Source organism: Buteo buteo, chromosome 13 (genome assembly GCF_964188355.1).
Source record: "Buteo buteo chromosome 13, bButBut1.hap1.1, whole genome shotgun sequence".
Lineage (NCBI taxonomy): Eukaryota > Metazoa > Chordata > Aves > Accipitriformes > Accipitridae > Buteo > Buteo buteo.
This window is the reverse complement of record NC_134183.1, coordinates 7,639,387-7,661,219: the sequence shown is the minus strand read 5'-3', so window position 1 is coordinate 7,661,219 and position 21,833 is coordinate 7,639,387. Positions and strand designations below refer to the sequence as shown.

Genomic DNA, 21,833 nt, shown 5'->3' with positions numbered 1-21,833 from the left:
AATTTTCCTCCCCTTTACGTCTCTTTTTGGGGTGGGGTTTTGTTTTTTTCGGTTTTCAATCACACGGTAGAACAACGCATTGGACCAGATTTTTTTACCAATTAGTTCCTTGGGTGGTATCCCCGGAGAAACTGTGCGGTCCATGAAATGCTTGTGTTTACTTGCTCCCATTCCAGCCCAGTGCCGAGACTGCTCGGCTCCCAGTGACCCCTGAGATGGTGCTCAGGGAAAGTGTTCTTGCACAACCAAGTCAGCAGCTGCTCTCTGGCCGCTCCAGCCCTTCTCGGGCTGCAGGAGCGAGCAGGGACCTCTCTGTGCCTCAGCTGGCAGAGAAAAGCAGAGTGTTTAGGGACAGGCTCTGCTGAAACTGGAGGCGACTTGGCTTTGGAGAGTTGTGAGTGTGGTTGTGTCCATTAAACGTTTTTGCAAGCAGCCTGTGGTTTCCTCATCTGCCTGCGTGAGCGGCTGGAGCTGCTTGTCTGAGGCTGCCCTGTGGTGATGGGACAGTGGCTTCTCCGGTCGCCGTTTCAAATAGCGAGTGGCCGTGGCAGTGGCTGCAGTGGCTTTTACTGCTTTCCCAGGAGCATTCATCCTTCCCTTGTGTTAGGCAGAGCTTTTTCAACCTTTATTTTATATAACCTATATTTATAAAGGCTTTTCTGCTGCAGAGCTTGCTTTCATTTCCTAATTTATCTACGTGCCGTGCCCAGGAGCTTTCAAACAATACAAGATCAGTTTAGCACTTGTCCTCCCTCCTCCTCCTCGGGCAGCCCTACCGCCTTGATGTGAGTCAGTGGGAGTTGCACAACCCTCCATCTGCCATAAAGAAGTGGGGGAAAGAGGGTCGGGCCATTCGCTCGGCTCTTGGAGCAAAACTTCCCCCCGGAAGGTAAAAATCTTGTTTTGTGCTTCTCTCGAGACTGAACTCCACCCCACAGAGGAAGTAACTTCATGCCAAGTTTTGTTCCTTGTGGGCAGGGAACAAATCTTTTGTGGTAAATAGCACCCAGTCTTTGCAGAGTATGGATCCCATAACGAATGGGGGAAAATTGAGTTCAAGCTGATCTGGTTTTCTTCTCTAGGGCAGGGACCCCCCCCATTATACACTGAAGCGGCAAACACAGGGCATTGCCTCTGAGCCATGCACCCCACGAGTGTCGCTTAACCCTGTCCTTCCTCGTCGTCTAAGGTGGGAACGGAGGAGCTGAGAGCACAGAGGGAGGCAGGGAAGAAGGGAGGAGAGACGGAGAAAGTGGGGGGCTGCCCGGGGAGGAGAGCAGCGTGGTGGGGGGGTGGCTGCTGGGGCAGGGAGAGGCTCAGAGCAGGAGGAGGTGGGAGAGAGAAACCAGGGCAAGAACTGCAGCGCTCGGATGGTCAGGAGCTGCGGTTTGAGGGGAGGTCGCTGCTTTTCCACTGATGTTCAGACCCTTAGTGATTTTTAAAATTATTTTCCCTACCGCCCTGCCCACAGCTTCTCACTGCTGCCTCTCCTACCTCTGTGCCCTCTCCAGCTTGGCCTCCAGCACGATGTCTCTGTGCTCCTCTCAAGGCCCGTGTCGTGCCATTCCTGCCCGGGTGCTGCTCTGCTGAAACACCTCCCTGCCCTCCTCCTCCCCTCCTGCCCCATCTTTGCAGTGGGTGTATTCTCCTCCACCCTGCCAGCCTGCTGTGTTACTGCCTCCGCACTTCTCCCCCCTCATCTTGCTGGGAGCTCCTGGTTTTACTGACGCTGTCGTCAGTACCATAAACTCTTCGCAGTCTAGCTGGCAGAGATAGTGAAGCATGTACAGCCTGCTCGCTGTTGTGTACACAGACTGTTACTTTGCAAATGCCTTTCGGTTACGGCTCGGCTTCTTTGAACTCTTCTAAACAGTTTTTATTCTGTGGGATTAGACTCTTCTCTGCAGACTGTTTTGGAGACTGATAAAATGACATAGCTCTGACTTTAATTTTAACTTTCTCAGTCGTCTGCTCTTTCCAGCAGGGAGAAGCCAGTTGGGGGAATTTCCCTACAAACTGTTTTGATTGTGTTCCTTCCGAGTTATTTGCACTTTTTAATGTTGCAGAAAGACCAAACCCAGCTGCCAGCTCTCAGTAAACTGCAGAGTCTGTAATCTGTCCACATATTCCCAAAATGTCCAAGGTAGCTTTCACCCCAGGTGAACGACTGTAAGACCAGGCTGTGCCGGGTCTGCGGGGCTGGTGCCGGCTCCTTCCCCATCAGCAGCAGGGTACTGGTTTCCAGTGGAGGGATGGAGGCTCTGCCTGTGCTGCCTGCTGGTGTGGGCAGGTCCGGGTGTGAGCATGGGGTTTACGGAGACCGTCTGCCTGCCCGGTGCCCCCCGCGCTGCTGCACGTGCTTTCCAAGTCCTTCTGGAGGTCTTCCTGGTCTTGACCCACCGAAGGGGCTGCCCGTGGTTCCCACTAGCGTGGGGACGTGCATCGGGTACTGCTGGTACCATCGGCAGGTTGATAATCCTTCCAGATGGGGAGAATGGTGTTGATGGGTTTTATTAAAAAATAGACTCTCCTCCTTTTCTTTCACAGTGCCCTGCACACAGGGATGCCCTCTGCCTGCCACAGGGTGACCAACAGCTATGTCCAGGGGACCTTAGACGTTCCCCTTCTCACCAAAACCATGGGCCAGTGCCTGGATGAGACCGTCAAGAGGTTTCCCGACCGCAACGCCTTGGTCTTCTGCCGAGATGGGGTTCGGAAGACGTTTGCTCAGTTCAAAGAGGAGGTGAGTCCCTGGTTCACCCCTCGGAGAGCCCGGGTGGGTGGGTAACGGCAGCAGCAGGCGTGATGGAGAAATGGAAACCGGTTTCATTGCTGAGCTCAGGAGTGAGGTTTGTTGTATGTGGGTCTTCATCCTGGCCCTGAGCAGAGGGTGAGAGCGGCCCCCCAGCAAACACCCAGTGGGCACGTGCTGCCTTTGTCCTCTTTGGAGTCTCGAGACCAAAGGGAGAAGGTAGCGTATGTAAAATGCTTGCTGTATGTCCCAGAATGAGCTTTCATCCATAAAAAGTATCACCCCATCTGATGTGTTCTGGGCTGAGTCGTGGTGTTTTTCTCCACTGGAGTAGGCTCCAGCTCTTCTGTTAGTCACTCTGCTCCGACTGTCAGAGGTCCTGAGTGCGTGGAAATTTCGAGTCCAAGCACAAAGGCAACTGAGCAAAGTCAGGGACTTGGTCTCGATATCATATACAAAATGGGTGTGCGTGTATCTATGCGTATGTGTATGCATGCGTATTACATAAAAATATATGGTTATATGTATTCTAAATGGAGGGGCAAAATTTCAAGGCTCGGTACCTAGAAAGTTTCTATTAAGTGTATAAATGTATTATATAATCTTCGATAGGAAGAAATATTTTTATTTTTTAGATTTAGTAGCGTTTTGGCTACATCCATTCAGATAAATAAGATTAGCGGTGTTCATACTAATTTTAAGAAGTAGGCTGTAGTGCAACTAAATCAGGGAATAGCTATTCTTCAAATTCGTTTCTCCTACAAGGTAGATTTCATAAATTTGAGAACATAATAAAACTATAAAAACTTTCCTGAATACTTCAGAATATTTATATATACATCTGCACACCTGAAACACACTTCCCATATTGCAAAATAAAGTAGTCGTGTTAATATAGTGGCTGAATTCAAGTTAATGAGGGTAGGAACGCCAAACTGGTGAAAAATCACTCGATACAGTTTTTTTCACCCAAGTCCTTTTTGAAGTAAGCAATATGCCAGAACGGAGGCAGATCCAACAGCATAGATGGGCCCAGCTTATGGGTAAGGCTTAATCTTTAGTTGAGCTGATGAGAAGCTAGACACTAAATAGTCTTTGAGCAAGAATTAATTTGCAACTGTTTGTACATAATTGCCTATTTTGGTTTCCTTCCTGCTTTGTTGTATTGTTCCACGCTTGTTATTTTTATGCTTTCAGTCAACCTGCTGAACAGGGGCTGGTCTGTGCTCTGCGACTCGGAAGATGCTGCTGCTGCAGCTGTAGGCTGACAGACTGTGCAGCAGAGGTACATTCTGCCCAATTTCAGCTGCAAAGACGATGCTTTTTCCCCCCAGAAAGCAGCGCCTGGAGACAAATATCCCCCGCTGCATCCCGTGTGTGATCCTCAGGCTCTTGTCTTGTATTTCACAGGTGGACCACGCGGCAGCTGGGCTTCTGGCTCTTGGCCTGAAAAAGGGAGACCGGCTGGGGATGTGGGGTCCCAATATATACGAGTGGGTTCTCATGCAGTTTGCAACCGCTCAGGCAGGAATCATCCTGGTAAGAAGTTTGCCATGTCTGTTTTTTTAGCAGGCTCTTGGGAAAGGAAATGGAGACAAAGAAGCAATAGGAGATGCTGGAGAGTAAAGTTTATTGTTTCTTTTTTTTTTTTCCCATGCTCTTACCCAGCATGCTGGCTATAACTGAATCCAGTATTTAAACAAGATCTATGCAGCCCTCTGCGTCTTTGTCCTCCACTATGTAGGAAAGCAGACTGCAGAGGAAGGAGCAGCAAGCAGTGGACTGCTGTGAACTAGCTTGGAGCAGCCGATGATAGGAGGAGATGTGCTTTTGCCTACAGGACCATTTTTAGGTAGCATCCTGCCCTCCTAAGCCGTTACCACCTATTTAGATCCCTTCTAAATAGGGCCTGTATCGCTTCATGGGGCAAATGCTCATTTAAATATCTAGTCCAAGCTGCATATCCCTCAAAGCCAATTTTCATTTGATAGTATGACCTGGCCCATTCACCAAAATGCACCTTACATATACAGTGTACCGCGATAATGACTGCACCCCGCCTTCTGGTCCATTTTCTTCATCACGGTTCATCCCAGGGTCTGCTAAGCCACAGTAACAGGGTGGATGAGCATGGCTCAGTATGAACCTGATGGTGAACTCAACTCCAGTGGCCAATACTGCTTCTGTGGAGAGTTGGACAGGAGAAAGCTGGTATTTTCGTGGTTGTCCATCAAGAAAACTGACTTGCACTTGAGTTTTGAGTCTTCAGTTTAGCTGATTGAATGTCTGCCTGGGGAGGCAGGAGGTCTGGTTTCTGTTCCTGAAATTTTATTTTGACTATGTGACCTCACATAAATCTTTTTTTTTTTTTGGTTGTTTTCTTTTGTGCAAACACAGGATTCAGCTAATTTTTCTGGTGAATGTGAAATCCCTGTGGTGGCGAGCTCTTAGTTCTGCCTGTTGGAGGAGAGGCTTCACATGTGGCTTGTCCCTGGGAGAACTTTTCTGTTGGAATATGTGTTAGGGGAGAGGGTTTTCAAGGCAAGGTTAACTCTGATCAACTTTCTCGTTTCTCCCTCTTCAGGTATCTGTGAATCCAGCCTACCAGGCTCTTGAGCTGGAGTTTGTCATCAGGAAGGTTTGTATGGCACTTGCTGGTAATGCTAATTGATTTGTTGTGAGAACTCATACATGCAGCCATCTGTTAAAGGGGGTAGTGGGGACACAGTACAGATGAGCTTCTGCTTAAGCACTTGGGCTTATCAGGAAGAGGCAGGGAGAGCTGGTCAGAGAAGGGGGCTGGTGGTGGCCACGTAGAGGGAACACCACCACGCAGCGACCGAGGGGATGAAGCTGCAGTTTAGCGATCACGTTTGTTGTTGTTCCCTTTGGCTGCCTCCCTGTCCATTTGATGGAGACTTCGGCGTCCATCTCTCTCTGCTAACAACCGTGTACTGCCAATATTACACCAATAATAACCATACCTGCCAGCAGTTGTTTACTAGGGAATGCGGAGAACAAGGCAAGACTAAATATCTGACCCAGGGACTCTTCTACCCAAGAAGCTGGCAGCCAGGACAGCAGAGACTATGTAGTAACAGCAATCTCTAGAGGAAACATCTGTCTTAAGTCAGTTCTAACTTTCCCACACTCATGCTCCAGTCTGGCCCGGAGGAAGAGCACCGAGCAGCTGTCCTGCCTGCCTCCCGCTCGGGGCAAAAATCACCATCTGCGATTTTAACCTTGAAAGTAAAAGGGAGGACGGCTCAGAAAGGACCAGACCACTTGGTAGCTTGTTTTCTCCTTCCCAGATGTGTCCCAGGCCTTGCTGGCCTTGAGTGTAACCTGGTTTAAGTCCTAGGTATTGCCGCTGCTTGACATCTTTCTGATGTCTGGTTGTGGCTGCCTTAGCTACCCTCGTATACCTGCCCAAGTTTGAGTTCGCAATGTGCAGAGCACTGATCAGTTTAAACTCTTCTGGCTCCTTAGTTCCAGTAAAGAGGAATCCAGGCTACTACACATTTGACAACTAGAAATTAATCTTAGGATTAAGAAGCTAACTTGCTCACCTGTGGTTTGTTCAGCTTTAAATCAAAGGCTGATACTAGAAGAGCTGGAACCACAGCTAGGTCTTCGCAGCACCATCCAAGTTCTGGCTTTACCTAGAAAGAAGTGGATAATTTCTAGCAACAAAGAGAGACTTTTCTCTCGCATCAGTAAGTCTGTAATTCAGTTGCTGGGCTGCAGTTTGAGTTCCCATTTCATCCTTCGTTTAATCCTCTTACTGTAGTCTCAGTGGTGTCACTGCTGTTCTCGTGCGTTAGGATTGAGCGCAGTGCTGCGGTGAAGCACGTCTCTTCCAGTGTGGATATCCGCTTCCTTCTCTCACCAGGTGGAAACGTAAATGGCAGTCCTTTCCTTTTTTTCCCAATGAGACCTGGCTTTTGTTTTCCTTTTCATCTCTGTGTGTCAGATTCTGCTCCGATTTTTCTCCTCCAGTGTAAATCCGCAGTGTCGATGGGGTAGGAGCAGAAACATGCTTCAGCTCTGTTGGGAATTACTCCTGTTTCACCCTCCCAGGTTTTCTAGCATTCCTAGCTTTCCCATGTACCTTTGGCACTGGGATCTCTGGTGTCCCTCACCCCCCAAATTATTTGTTTGTCTTTGTTTATTTGTGCAGCAAACCCCCTGAAGACTTCAGGGCTTTGCCTGTTGGATCCTGTGCAGCTCCTCCCTTGCTCCATCAGGTTCCCTGCCTTTGGTATAAATAGAAATACATGCTGAATAACCATTCCTCTGATTCTGGCTGTATTTCCAGGGCTTTGTAAAAGCAAACTGATGACAGGTTTTGTATGACAGGTCCTTTGAAGACAGATCTGCTGCCATTCAGGTTGAGACCAAGTGGGAAATGGCCAACTAGAGACCCTCATCTCACGTAGCATCTGCCCTGCAAGCTCCTCTCCTCACATAGCATCTCGTTTGCAAAGCTAGTTGAACCAAAATAGTATTTTGAAGGAACTAATAGTAAAAAGTTACAAAGGCCCAAAACATCCCAGAACAGACTTAGTCCTGTGGGTTCTGGGCAGACTGTTCCAGAAAGTAGAGCAAATGTTTGTCTTCCCTTCTGACAAACCCCAGAGGGTACTTACAAATAATTTATTGGCATAGCCTTGGTCTCCTTATTTCATGGACCTTGGGAAAATAATGAAAACAGCCGAGTAAATCATTTATATAAGTAGTTTATTTGACAAGAATGCATTTTATGGAAGATGAAAGCAGTTTGCAAATCTGGGTCAAATTCAGCAAATCTCCTCTGCTGAAAAAGAAATAGAAATTCTTGGAGTAATTAAAGCGCTTTTTTTCAGGATTATGTAAATGTAAGGGTTGAATGAAAAATGTTTTAATTTTCAAAATAGCTAACGTTTTAAAAAGAGGTGGAAAAATCTTAGGAAATGGAAGACCTTAAAAAACCCACAACAAAACCTTGGCTTGAACTGAGAGGCAGTCTTTAGGTTTCCTTGTTTTTCCAAAGTTGTGCAAAAATCCTCATTTCAGATCAACCAAATGAATTTAATTTTTTTTTCTTCATATTTTGGAACTGAGCTTTTTGTTAGCATTGGGACTCCTAATCTGAAAAATGAGTTGTTTGCCTTGTGCTCGCAAGTAGGAGTATTGATCCTGGGGGAAGAGAGAACCTCAGGCTGCAGCTCCGCTCTCTTGCCCAGCAAAAAGCAACCAGCCCATCCTGACCCAAACACCGGGGAGGAGCAAAGCACCGGCTGCACACCTGGATCAGGGCTCGGGGTGCTGGGCACATAGTAACAACACCCTGCCCTGTGTTTGCGGGGTTTTATGAGTGCACAGCTGTAAGGGCTCGGTTTGCATTTGCCCTCGGTGAGCCTGCCTGCTGGAGACGTGTCCCCAGCGCCGGGAGGTTGGCTGCTGCACCTTTTGCACCGTGCAAAGACCTATGTCATGCTCTTTGGTGAATCTTTAAACTGCTGCATGCCATGGCTCTTACTAGCAAGAGTTAAAAATCTCCAGGTTAATCTGGAGTGAGCTCATTGTATGGTGTGCTTACCAGTCAAGGAGAAAACCCCGGTGTGGTGTTACTGGCTAACGCTTGCTGCGTGGGGTCACGGGGCTGCGCACGTTCCTGTGTCGCTGACTGCTCTTCATCGTGTCCTGAACATCAACCCGATGTGACTTCTCATGAGTTTCTGTCTCCCTTCACAGGTTGGCTGTAAGGCACTGGTGTTTCCCACTCAATTTAAAACACAGAAATACTATGATATTCTAAAGCAGTCATGTCCTGAGCTAGAAAAATCCAGTCCGGGGGGAATAAAGAGCAAAAGGTGAGTTAGGAACATCTGGTGTCTTTGCACAGATCTGACAGCCGTGTCCTGCCTTGTGTCCTCTCAGCTGCCCAACACAGGCTCTAGCAGAAGGAGGACCTGCACAGGGTCTTACATGAAGAGAACGGGTTAGGCTGTCCTGGAAGTTTACCCTGACCAGTGTACGCCTATCCAGGCAGTTTTCTCCTTGCTCCATTATTGTTGATGGTATTTTTCATCCTACCAGGCTCCCTGACTTATCCATTGTCATCACGGTAGACTCCAAGCTGCCTGGCACCTTCCACATGGATGAAGTGATGCAGGCTGGGGACAGCAGCCATATGAAGCAGTTAAGAGCCGTGCAGCGGACCCTCTCCTGCGACGAGCCCATCAACATCCAGTTCACTTCAGTAGGTGCTTCCGTCTGCTCCATGCCTTGTGGTTGGGTTCCTCGCTGGGGACGCAGGGAAAGATGTGCGCGATGCTGAGCATCTCGTTTCCTTTGCCTTCTGCCCTCTGAGACCAAGCCCTGATTCCATCTCCTCCTGTAGGATGGAGGAAGTGTTCTAGCATTTCCCCTTACTTCTTCCATTCTTGATGCTCAGCCCTTTGTCAAGGGCTGATGGAGATGAGAGGGTGTCATGCGAATTGTGTCCGACTGAAGTTGGACCATTTTTTGGTGTGGTTTGGGATTAAGATGCTGTTAAAGAAGAAAATACAGTCTCTCAGGACTGAATGGAGTGCAAGATCACCCTGGAATCTGCCGGGGAAATTGCCCCAGAGAGCACACGTTGCTCATCCGTGGGAAGGGTGGCATCATTGCGTAGCGCCCTGTGTCTTTCAGGGGACAACGGGAAGCCCCAAAGGAGCCACCCTGTCTCACAGGAACATTGTGAATAATGCCAACCTGATCGGTCTGAGGCTGGGGATCACAGAGCAGGTGGGTCTCCGTCGGAGCGCAGTTCGGGGTGGTTGGAGAGACCACGTGCGTGGAGAGCGTTGGTGCTTGCTCAGCAGAAGGGCGGGATGTTTTGCTACAAACAACACTGAGGGATGCTCGTGCGTAACATTTTTCGTTTCATTTTAGTTTCACGTGAAGTTTTTTGGAGGAAAAAGGTGCCTTTTTGTGGGGGGAAAATTGTGAAATTAATCACTTTTCATTTTGGTGAATACTAATGTCAAATAATTACAAGACTCTGGATGTTAGCTTTGAATTATGTTGAATGAAGTTTTAATTTATTTTACATGACTTTGTTTGATGTCATGTATACAGTCTTGTTGCTCTTATGAGGATCTGACCTTCCTGTTTGTAATTCCTTTTAAAAATTGTTAAAGGCAAATACTTTCTTTTGAAGTTCTGAAGTAGTTATTTCTAACGCAACAGCTTTGATCCAGAGAAAAAGATGGGTTGTTTCAATCAGTCTTCAGAGCCTTTGGTGTTTTTAAAAACAAAATAAAATTAATAGCATGTGCCGATTCCTGCATATTTCATGCCTGTCACAGCACTACCGCTCTTCTGGCATATCACAAAATAATGTGTAAGCAATACCAGAGCAAAAAGTCCAGCAAAGACAAGACATTGCAGAATTACAGAATGAAATTCTGACATTGAAAACTTCCCAACCCGATTTTTATTAAAGGCGGGAAGCATCAGCGTCATGTTTCCACCTAATGGGAACACAGATGAATGTCAGATTTCCGGCAATGAAATGAATTGGGGAAAACTCCTCTGTTCAAGATCTTTGAGCTCCAGCAGTGAGAGGGGCTAGTCGCGGGCTGGAAGGTCTCCTCTCCTCACGGTTGTCTTTGGCTTGATCCCAGGACTGTCGCGTCGGTCTCCCCGCACCCCTCTATCATTGCCTGGCGTCGGTAGGAGGCTGCATGGTGATGGCTCTGCACGGGTCCTCCTGCATCTTCTCGTCGCCGAGTTTCGAGGGGAAGGCTGTACTGGAGGCAGTGTCTCGAGAGAAGTGAGAGTTTGTTCGTGCCTTGCTACAGCGGAGTTCGTCGCCCCGTGGCGATGCGTTCTCCCCTTGTCTCGCCTGCCGGGCCATTGCTCACGCTCTTCCTTGCCGCGATGGGAGAGGCAGGTTTGCTGGTGCACATACTTGCACGGGCACTTCAGGAGCCTAAATCCTGCCTTTTCAGCTATGCTTGGGAATTTGTCACGCTTCGCTTTTCCCCAAAATAAGGGCTCCTTCAAGTCACTGTAGGGCTTTGGCTGGAAAGCATAGTGCTGTCTTAGTTTGCTATGGCTGGTGTGTTTTTACACCTAACCACCTGCCCTCCTTCTCCAAGTCCAGCTCTGCTGCTGAGACAGTTACGTTTCCAGCTTGTTCTTCACCTGTAGCTTGTAAAACAAAAGAGCTATCATTGTGTCTGCATAATACACACACATATATACTCATATATATTTTTATACATCTGTATGTATACGTGCACGGATGAAGAGCACGTCTGCTGTGCCTGCCTCCATGCTGCTGCTCCGCGGCCCCGTGCGCAGTGGGACAGGATGGGGTGCTGAGCTGGGGCTGACCCCTGTTCCAGCTCTCTGCAGCTTTGCCTTTTCTCTCCCCTTCCTCAAGGTGCTCGTTTGTAATCGGCACGCCGACCATGTATATAGACATGCTCTCCCAGCCGGACTTTGACTCCTACGACCTGTCAAGTCTCCGGGGAGGTAAGTCTGACAGCTCAAATGGAAGAATCCCAAGAAACTGGATATTACTGCTTCCCTGCTGGGAGGCTGTATTAAGCTTTGTGAGCAAATCACTCAACGGGAGGGAAGAGTTTAGTTGTACAACCCTTGTGTTTCACTGTTAATTCGATGCTACCTTTCCTTTCCTTGGGGTTTCCTTCAAGAATTATGCATTTTTAGGATTTCTTTCATCTCAAAGCAGATTGGGGAAGGACCTTTCTGTTTTATCTGCTAGGTCAGGGAGCTGGGAAGCCTGGTTTTGTTCGACTCGCGTCTCACCAACCACCACCGTGTGGCAGCAGATGCTTTGTGTGCTTTAGGCTGGTGCGGTCCCTAAAGCAGAGCCACGCTGTGATTTCTCTGACCTCAAGTTTCCTGCCTGTTTTTGAAGTCATTCATCTAAATCCTGGAGAGGGTGTGATAACGTGTGCTGGAGCTTTCTCTCTTGTCGCAGACAGCCTCGGGAATAGCTGAGCCGAAATGGGGAGGTCGCCAGCCCTTTTGAGGCAATAACAGCACAGAGAGAAGATGGTGCTGGAGCATAAAGAAACATTTAAGCAGATTACCTAATCATCTCTGCTATGTGAAAAATGATCCTGTCTCATCTTGTTCCCCAGCAAAGCCTATATATTACCCTGCTCTTTTGCTCCGTCATCCTAGGACGGAACAGGTGAAAATGTGATCTGCCCTTTCCCAAAAGGGCTGCTCTGTGCAAGGCAGGAGGAAAGGTTTTTGGGTTTATGGTGGTGATGATCAATGGGTGTGTTTGTCCTGCTAAAAATCTGTGCCTCTTTCTGCTCTGAATCTTCCCTTTTTGGGAACTGCAGCTTGGACTAGGTTTGTGCTATAGAGTTTATTTTCCTAACGAGTGAACCGTGCCAACCCTTAATTCTTTCAGGCAAACTGGCCTTGCTGCAGCGTTTTCTTCTAGAATAACTAGGACCTGTATCCGTAAAAATAGAAAAGTATTTTGACAGGAACCAGTGTATCCCAAAGATCTTGCCAGCATTTAAATCTGGGAGTGCAGAACCTTCTGAGGCTCCTGGGAATAAATAGATGGTTTCCAAGAAGGTCATCTTTTCCTTTTTCTTCCAGGAATCATTGCAGGTTCTCCTGTTCCCCCTGAGATCATGAAGATGATTATCACCAAGATGCACATGCCAGAGATCGTGGTGAGTTGGGGTTGCTGTGACTAGAGCTACAAGTGGTGGTGGTTGTGGTGAGACCCTGAGTTTGGGCATCTCTGCACCGCAGTGGTACCCAGCAGTGCCAGAGCTGCTGGCATTGGGCGTGATGGGACCGATCACCTCGTGGGTGCGAGGCCAGGCTGAGGAGTGACGGTGTAGAGGGGCTGGGAGAAAGAAGGGGGATTCTGCCTGGTTGCTGGTGGGTTGTCTGCGGAGAAAGCTTTGTAAGAAGAGAAGACTTTGCATTCAGTGTCGTAAACTGAGCTTCTGCTGGTGCGTTTCAAAGCTTTTATAAACCCTTCTGTTGTACATGCTGCAAGGATGAATGATTATGGAAGAGGCGTTCATGGTTTGTATTGGTGTGGGTGGGTGCATGTGTTCATCTTGCTGCGGAGCTGTCAGATTTCTTTCACCGTCCTGGCCTGCATGCAGATATAAAACCTTGTTGCATGCTACGTGTTCGAGTCTGAACGTGGGAACGGCACCATCCACACGTGCAGCGCCAGGCTTGCGTTGCCAGAAGGGTAGCGCGTATCGGAGCACGCGTGCTGCTGCTCCGTCGCGTGTCCCTGCACCTTTGGCCTGTGCGAGAGCATCAGCATGTCCTGCGTGCGGAGGGGGTCGGGGCACTCCAGGGGACACGTTTTGTAGGCAGGTCCTGCCATCTGCATGTGTGTGTGCCTGTGAGTGTATAACTGAGCCAAAAAAAGGACTTTTCTGTTTTACTTTAAAGGAAATAACTTCGGTGCCACGCTGCTTGCAAACGCTGAGGAAGCAGACTGTTGTGATGGATAAACACGCGGGGCTGGGAGTCAGATTAGGCGTGTTATTGTTGGCAGACCTGGACCGCACCAGGGTTTTACAGGGACGACTGTGTGCTCTGCCGCGGATCAGGGGAGGCCAGGGCATCTGTCCTGGAACCGTCTCAGAGGCAGCCAGGGTTTTTTCCTCGATATGATGCTCTTAATTCTGAGCTGAAAACACCAGGGACAGCCCTGGTGCCATTGACTGGACTCTGTCAGGTGACAGCTACCTATTTTTATAGTAGGCTTGAGTTTGGCCTCACAAAATATTTTCAGACAATACAACAAGTGCCCAGGACTCATTAGGTGTCACATGTTCCTGCTTTGTAGAGAGAGAAAGACTAAAACCCTCCCAAACAGTTGCTCTGCCCATAGGATAAAGAGGATTAAGTCTATATTTGTACCACTGGTCTCGTGTTATTCCTGATCCCCCAGCCGTCAGACAGACACAGGGAGACTTGTTGAATTCATCTTTGCAGCAAGAGCTTTATACAGAAGATGTACATAAGAAAATATACAATTTGATTTCTATATAGGAGACAGAGGAGCTTTCATCCTCTTAAAGGTCATTTACACTCAGTTACAGAGGAATAAATATACATATATTTATATAACTCTTTAGGATTAAAAAACACAGTTAAGTTGCAACTGTGGTATTGTAATAGCCGTGACAATAAACCACAGTCATCCTGGTGTCCTGCTAGATCCTCGGGAGTATGGGCAGAGAGAAGAGGAGGGGTGCCCGAGCCAGGCTGCACGGCGCACGCCTTCTCCTCTCGGATGTACATGCATCTTAGTAGACCCCACAGAGTGGGAGGGAATCCAGTCTTCAGATGGCTCCAGTTTTGGGGTTTCCCAGTACTGCTTCACTTAAAGGATTTCTGGCCAACCTAGAGAGATCGCCGCCTTTTGGCGTGAAAGGGCAGCTCGGTCTCGGGGCCACCGGTTCTTGGTCATTGCTTCACCTATCCCCCTCAGCCCTGGCCTGCAGGGACCCCCTCCGTGGGAAGGCAGAGGAGTCTCTTTGCATGGGTTGAGACCAATTTTCCTGATCAAGCAGCTGGGGGAGGGATGCTCCTACCTTCCCGCTTGCTTCCACTCCACTGGAAAGGGAGAGACAGCGACCAACTGGTTGATCGGGGACGTGGGTTATGTTGCCTCTGGGAAAGATGACTGTGTTTTACCGGCAGGATCTAGGTTAGCTTGTCTTAGTATGGTCATGCATAGTTTAGTTTTTAAAAATGCCTCTTTTAAAATACATAGATGTCGGAAAAGATTGAAAAGGTGGATTCCATCCTGCGATCAGCAGAGAAGCGGGGATTCGGAGGAGGCTGGAGGTGGTCGGATATATCAGAAATGTTTCCTGACAGGTAGGAGAAGCTTAAGGAAGGACTCAGAAGTCAGTAGTTTTCTGATGGTTGAAGTGACCGGTCACCAGGACAGGCCATACCAGGGCCTGCTAGGGGAAAAAAAAGAGAAGGCCACATGTTTAAGGGGATTTTTCAAGCAGATCTAGCATTTGTCTGCTTATTTTTACAGTAAGCGAATGAAGCCCATACTTGAAAGTGAAGAGTTCGGAGTCAAGGAGCCATTATGAGTTCCCACAGTAGAGGAGATGGGTTAGTCCTGTCTCTGACCTCTTCTGCCAACTCATTACGTGACTCTTGAGTATCTTACCCAGAGCATTGATGGTCAGTGAGCACTTCCTTCATAAAGGAAGAAACCCAAGAGCGAAATTTTCAAGGATAGTGAATTATTTTGGTGCTCTGGTTCTGAAAATCCAGGGCAGGTAGATTTTTAGAAACTTCCAAGCAGCTTTTCATCTGAAATGTGGTCAGTGACCCAAGTCACTGGTCATCCTTGAAATACAGACCCCCAGAGCTGACATCTGAGAAAGCTGCCTGGCTCTCAAGAGGTGCGTAATGAAGTCGGAGGTACTTCATATTCCTTAAAATCATGCTTACCATGCTGGAGTGGGTTTGTGTGCCTGCATTTTGGCACTGGCACCTGAAGGTACCGAGCTTTGTCTTCTGCAAGACAGGAATAAATAGTTTTCTATTTCATTTAACACTTGTAAACCTGTTTGAGAGAGTTGGATAGAAGGTGCTATGGAAAAACCAGGTATTATTGTCATGGTTTTCTTACTCTCACCATGGAGGAGTGAACTGGAATTGAGTTCAGGCAGGGAGAGAAGAAGGTTAAGAAGGGCCAGACCTGTAAATAAAATACATTTAAGTATTGTGGTTTAGAAAACTGAAGTTTTTCCATCCTCAGAGCGGAACTTTACCCGCCCTATATGGAACGACTGGTATTTCCATCTCTAATCCATAAAACCTCTGGCACTGTAAGAGAAATAACCACTTTAGGAAGGCGCAGAGCAGCTGGCATCATCCCTGACATTTTGATCATAAATTTACTTTCTCCATCCTGTTATGCATACCCTTAGTGACCTGGGGACCAAATGGCCATAGCTGGGCTTCGGAATTCTGTCTCGTCCTTTCTGTTATGAAGGGGCACAGTGACAACCCTCGTTCATACAGTGCAGCGCAGGGTCACTGCACTTTACTTAACAAATGAGCAAAGGTCCCTTTCCCAAGAGCTTACAAACTTGCAGGCTCATCCAAAGCCCTTTGGAAACCGTACAAGCTCCAGACCTGTTCCTGGGATGGGGAAAAGTAAAACGCTTGGGATGGAATGACGACAGTTGTGGCTTTTTTGCTACTCTGCGCGCTGAATTTAATGCTCTTGGTAGTTTCCAGCTGCGGAAGGTGTTTGTGTGATAGGTTTTCCCAGTCGGTGTTTGGATTGGTAGATGTCAGCAAGCTCATTGCTCAAGGGAAAGTCAGCCCTGTCTCTGAATCACCTTCTGGCCCAGAACACTTTATTCAAAGAATATTTGCTGTCTTGAACCTCCCTCTTCTGGGACACTCATTTGAAGGCATCAGCCCTTGTTTTTAAATACCTGAGTGTCTTGGATGGGAATTGTAGTTGCTGAAAGGCAGGTGCTCGACAGAGAACTGCTCCTTATGGAAGATGTCTATTTTCCTATGGGCTGGGCAGCCTGGGGCCAGATTTCCCAGCAATGTCCTGCCCTAGATTTCAGACCAGACCCGGAGGACCTTTACTAGGGCAAAAGGATGAGCATCTCTGATCGTTTAGAACAGTAAAGCATGTATGATCCCAGTTCAGGATAAGAGCGGGCTAAGTCCACCCTTGTTTTGACACTTAATTACATGTTTCACCCCTACTTGCTGCCCCAGGCCTGTGTTTAGCCCCATGTTTGTTTTACAGGGGTGACTCCATCCCTGATGCTCCAGGCACATTCTCTGCTCCGGGAGCCCGTGGAGCCCAGTATTGCCAGGAGATGGAGCGGCTCTGAGCAGAGGCATCGGCGGGTGAATGGATGAGCTGTTTCGAGCCAAACCCTAATGTCACTGAAGTCAGAGATGGAAGTCCCCCCATACCTTTGGTGGCATCAGGGTTTGCTGTGGGTCTGACTAAAAGTGAACCATCTTACGTGTCTAATGGCGGCTTCCCTTCTTGGACCTCTTGGTGGGGAGCTTGCAGGTGCGGAGGGCCGGGGTGTCTCTGATGGATTGCCCCCGGTACTGCGCGGGCGTGGAGCAGGTCTCATCGGTACGGGTGCGATTGCCCTTCAGCCACCTGGGACACGGGGAGAAAGAAGACGGGGAGCTTACAAAAGGCACAAACCACCACGGACATCGTGTGTGCAGCCTTCAGCACCCTCCTCTTGCCTGGCACAGCTCGGAGGGGGGGGCATCCGAGGAGACCCCGGGGAATGGAGGGGAGGGAAGGGGCACGCGGTGCCGTACTTGCGCAGATGTGCTAGCTGGCAGTTGCAGTGCCAGGCGTTTCGGGAGAGCGTCAGCGTCTCCATTTTGTCGAAGGGGAAGTTGCGGGGCAGCTGGGTGAGCCGGTTGTTCTCCAGGTGAGCGGTCTTCAGCACGGTCACACCGGCGAACGCGTTGTCTGCAAACTAAAGCACAAAGGTTTACGGTGAGGAGCACTGGGTCAGGGAAGGGGACTTCAAACCTGAGTGCCTCTGTTCAAGGCTTATAGTGGTGTAAGCATGGAGGGAGCAAGAGGAGAGGAGCAAGGGGGGGGCTTGGCTCACTGGAAGCCCTGGACACCCAAGAGAGATGTCAGGCTGGTGGGCTCACGGGTGATGAAGTCTTCTGCCTGAAGAGAGCTATGTCCCAAATCCATGTGGGATTGTCTTTGCAGCCACATCCCTAAATAAAGTGAAGTCTGGCAGCCCTCTTTATTTTTGAGCCATACTTCTCCATTCTAAATGAAGATATTTTCTGGGTGTATTCCTTTCCAAGGCTGGAAATCCTCCCAGCGCCTGTTGCCTTGCCTGTCCTGGAATGGCTGAAGGAGGGAGTGTTTGTGGCGTCTGAAGGGGCTGTAGACTTTGGCAGTGCCCGGGGGCTCCAAGTGGAAAGTTACACTTGGCATCTGAGCAGTGTAGAAATAGAGGCAGGCTTCCAGCGCCTCAACCTCCTCCGTTTTTTCTCATTTCCAGTGGGTTGTTTGCAAAGGATGCTGCAAGATTTGTCTTTTTTCGATTAACAGGCAGGCTTTAAGGGAGAGCCTCCCTTAAAAAAGCTGCCAAAGACAAGAGAGAGGCTGTAGACCCGGCTCTGCAGCCCTCTCCTCTCTTCCCTGAGGCCTCATCCCTGGCTTTTTTCAGCCCACGGTTACTCAGGTTGGAAAGTTTCTTCTTGAAATCAAACCCCTCAACACAAACTTCCTTGGCAGTGATGAATTGGAGAGGGGCGTCATTGACAAAGCACAAAGCTCCTCTTGGCTATGACAAACCATTTCTCCCCTTCTCAAAGTAGACGGGAAAGCTTTCTCAAAAGGGTGGAGAGGAGACTCGCCAGGTCTACCAGAACCCCCCCAGTCAAGGACCTGTGCTCCCATTTCTGACCAGAAGCTTGCACTTCAGACAGGACCATCAGGGTGTGTTCAAGCTCTCTAAGCTGAAAAGCTTGACAGAGGAAATGCACTATTTTAAGCTGTGAACTTTTGTCATCTTCCAAATTAAGCAATGTTGGATAGGATTAGAGCTTAGCTAAGAGACTCCCAGAGTCCTGTAACTGTTGGCCAGTCAGCGGTGCTGGCCTCTGTGGTCCAAAACTGAGCTGACCTTGGTAGGTTTTACTGTGCTGATAGTGGAGCTGCTCAGAGAGATGCTGGCACGCCATGCAGCGGGGCGGTAAACTGGCCACGTTCTGGTTTGGACAGTGGTGTACTGTCTCAGCTGCTCATTCCTCTCCCAGCCCCATGAGAACAGTTTGCATCTGCTGGTAACAGCTGCTGCGTTGCCTGCCAGAGCATGCGTTTGTAAAGAATTGGGTGATTTTTTTCCCTTATTTAGATGGAGGATCGCTGCTGCAATTTATTTTGCAATAAATACGCAGAGAGGGACGTACGTAAAGCTTCCAGGATCTGCGTTGCCTGGTTTCATGTTGATGTACGTGGTAGGTCCTGGCCCGTATGACGCAGCCCTGCAGGTGACTGGTGTGGGTCTTTGGTGCTGGTGGGGAAGGGGAGCTCTGTGCTGGAGCTGCAGAGCAGCCCAAGGGCTCTCCTCATTCTGCTCAAGTGCGATATAGGCTGGGATAGGTTTGTGTGGAAGGATTTTGCACTTGATTGGCTTTAAAAATCTTGCAGCCATGCAGGGAACAGCTAAGGACAGTATTTCTGTGAAGGAGAAAGAGCTGCAGTCAAGATGCCAGTGGCATTTAAAGTATTTAGTGGTGATTTCCTAGGTTGTGAGACCTCTGCGATTAGATGTCTCCTAGCGGTGCAAAGTTCATGCGTGGGCTGTTTGGATATGAGGCCTTTGAGGACTTGAAGAGGAAACTCTGAGCTGGGATGGGATGGGAGCTTTGTTTCCCTGAAAAAGAGCGCAAGCCATAAAGGTGCAGAAGCCACCCCTGCTAGTGCTGAGCCCATATCTTACTGGTGTCTTATTGGTCTGTTGGGGAGGAAAGGAGGCATCTGGCCGCAGAAGAGCCTTTAAAGGTCCTGTCCACAGGTGGTCACTGAAAAGAATGAAGTCTTTTTCTGGCTAGAATCATTAACCCTTGCTTTTTGGCCAATCCAAGGACACTTAATTCCCTGGAGCACCCCAGCATCATGGGTTAGTCTCATTTCTTCAATGTATAACTTGGGACTCTGATGTCTTTACAGCTGGTACAACATGTAAGCTATAATTTTTGACTTGCACATGGTGAAAGTGCCTTAAAACTGAGTCTACCAAAGTCCTGTGACAGCACATCTAAGGTCTTGCCTAGAGAGGTCAGTGGATTGTTTTCAAGTGTTGAGTTTGCTTGAGTAAGTAAACCTCCTGGAGAGGGTTAGTGCTGGGAGTGGACAAGGACTTAAATACTGACTGAGTGCTACCGAGCTGGTTTAGGTAGTGTTGTTCTCCACCTGGGCAAGCTGTAATTCCAGTTTTTGAACGTTTTGGGATTCTAGATCTCCTTGAAGACTCTGGTGTGTTCTATTCCTGGTAGCTTTCAGGTGACCTGCTCATCCCTGTGAGACACTGAGTTGCTCTTTGTTGCTAAGGAATTCTCTTTTTCATCACATCTTCCTGCATGTGGTGGGTGTTGCTTTTCCGTGAAGTCCTAGCCTGCCTTACCTGGATGCCCCTTGGTCTTTGGGCTTCCTGGCAAAGCATCATCCCAGGGAGAACTGTTCTGCTCCGGCTGGAGCACCCTCCCTTTCCAGCCCTGTGGGGTGCACCTAGGTCATCAGGTTGCAACTGGGTGCTGCTGCTCTTGCACCGTGCTCGTTTCTGTTCTTGCACTGCCTGGCACTTCGGAGGTCCTAATGCAAGTGATTCCCTGAGTGTGATGCTCCTGCCTATGGATCATGCTTTCTCCCGGTGGAAGGAGGGGGTTGTTTTGCCATTCGGGCTACCTGAATGTCCCTCCTCCTCTCCAGTGGGAACAGGGCCCCTTTGTAAGATGCTGCGAGAGTTCCTTTTGAGAGAGCATCAATAAACAAACCTTTCTTTATGATGTGTAAAGTTGGGAGGCACGGGGGGAGGTGAAAGCGAAGGTCCGTATGCCTACCTGTCTGCAAGGCGCGGGTAAGAAACCGCTGCTATTCACAGCCCCTCCCGAGGAGTCTCCCCCTCCCAACCTACAACAGGTACCCAGGCTGAACGAAGGAGGTAGAGCAAGTCAGCTCTGCAAGGTGGTAGTGCCCTTCAGTCCCTTGAGTACGAGGCAGACGCTCGCCTCTCGTCCCACGCCTTGTGTCTGGGACAATGGAAGGTTGCTAATTGTCCTGGAGCACCCCAAATACTTTTCTTAATGACTGATGTCACCTCCAGCTTGGGAGGGCATGTGCTGCCTTTCCAAGGAGTTTGATCAGCTCCAGACAATTTGGTTTTGCATAAAATAACTCAACAGAAGGGTGGAGTACGCTCTCTCATCCCTTGTCTGGGCCATGTCAGGGGTGTCAGCTGGCCTGTGCCTCGCTGTCTGCGGAGCCTGCAGAGCTGCATCTCCCCTCTCCTCTGCAAGGGAGGGACAGCAAAGCGAGGGCTTTGTAAAGGAGAAGCCCTGTGTTTCTTATCTGGAACAAATGGCAAGAGACTCACCTTCTTCAGTTTCATGTTGTCCAGGTGGAGTGTCTGCAGGTAACGCCCGAAGGACTGGAACGCATTGTCGGGGATGACCTCAATGGGGTTATGAGAAAGCTTCAGTTCCTCCAGCACTCTCAGCTTACTCATTGCGCTCACAGGATAGCTGCTCAGCTGGTTCTTGTCCAGGTGGAGGACAGCGAGGTTTTCTACATCCTCCAGGGCCCCAGGCAGGAGGTTGGTGAGGGAGTTGTCAGAGAGGTAGAGCCAGCGCAGGTCTTTAGCCCCATTGAAGACCCCCGGTTTCAGCTCCCGGATTTTATTGCTGCCTAAGTGCAGGATGAAGAGGTTGACAAGAGGAGAGAGGAGCCCCTTGGATAGGTCTGGGATCTTGTTCTGGTCCAGGTACAGGTAGGTGAGCTCAGAGAGGTCATCGAAGGCTCCTGGCTTTATGACACTGATCTGGTTGTCAGTGAGATAGAGGTAGACCAGGCTCTTGAGCCCCCGGAAGGCTCCAGTTGAGATCTCCTTGATCCGTGAGCTCTGGAGGTGCAGGGACACCAGTTTTTTCATGTCACGGAAGCCGTTGGTTGGCAGGACCTGGAAGTTGTTCTTTTGCAGGTTGAGAAGCCGCGTTTGCTCAGGCACCTTGGGGATCTTCTGCAACCCCGCGTTGTCGCAGATGACGTGCTGCAGGTCTCCACCGTGACAGTGGCAGCTCGGGGGACATGCCTGCGTGATGGAGGCAAGACATGCCAGTAGGCTGAGGACACTGAGGAAGAAGCCTGACCGATTCATGATCAGATCTGGAATTGGTGTGGTGGGAAGAGAAGCAGCAGGAGGAGGAGGAGGGAGATGGGTGGGAGAGAGAGAAACTGGGTTTGCAGCATGCTGAACACAGCCCTATTTATAATGTTATTAAAAAGCAAAATCCC

At 49.1% G+C, this 21,833-nt stretch overlaps 2 protein-coding genes across 3 annotated transcripts in view; one reads left to right on the top strand and one right to left on the bottom strand.

Moving 5' to 3' along the window:
- ACSF2 (acyl-CoA synthetase family member 2) overlaps window positions 1–21,833 on the top strand; it is a 37,929-nt gene that overhangs the window by 3,938 nt on the left and 12,158 nt on the right. The window contains exons 2-10 of the mRNA XM_075044461.1: window positions 2,548–2,743; window positions 4,163–4,291; window positions 5,337–5,390; window positions 8,489–8,607; window positions 8,834–8,996; window positions 9,431–9,526; window positions 10,408–10,556; window positions 11,172–11,263; window positions 12,377–12,453. Coding sequence (XP_074900562.1) covers window positions 2,548–2,743; window positions 4,163–4,291; window positions 5,337–5,390; window positions 8,489–8,607; window positions 8,834–8,996; window positions 9,431–9,526; window positions 10,408–10,556; window positions 11,172–11,263; window positions 12,377–12,453 — 1,075 coding nt within the window. The remainder of the gene's footprint in view (window positions 1–2,547; window positions 2,744–4,162; window positions 4,292–5,336; window positions 5,391–8,488; window positions 8,608–8,833; window positions 8,997–9,430; window positions 9,527–10,407; window positions 10,557–11,171; window positions 11,264–12,376; window positions 12,454–21,833) is intronic.
- On the bottom strand, window positions 13,730–21,800 carry CHAD (chondroadherin). 2 transcript variants are annotated; one of them, XM_075044465.1, is made up of 4 exons: window positions 20,917–21,800; window positions 17,105–17,268; window positions 16,789–16,934; window positions 13,730–14,730 (listed from the first exon to the last, which is right to left on the bottom strand). In XM_075044465.1, exons 1-3 carry the CDS (start codon window positions 21,694–21,696, stop codon window positions 16,793–16,795), a joined length of 1,086 nt encoding a protein of 361 aa, XP_074900566.1. In that variant the 5' UTR covers window positions 21,697–21,800; the 3' UTR covers window positions 13,730–14,730; window positions 16,789–16,792. The 2 variants fall into 2 exon arrangements, with proteins under 2 accessions (XP_074900566.1, XP_074900565.1); XM_075044464.1 differs by having other exon boundaries at window positions 13,730–14,727; window positions 20,917–21,799.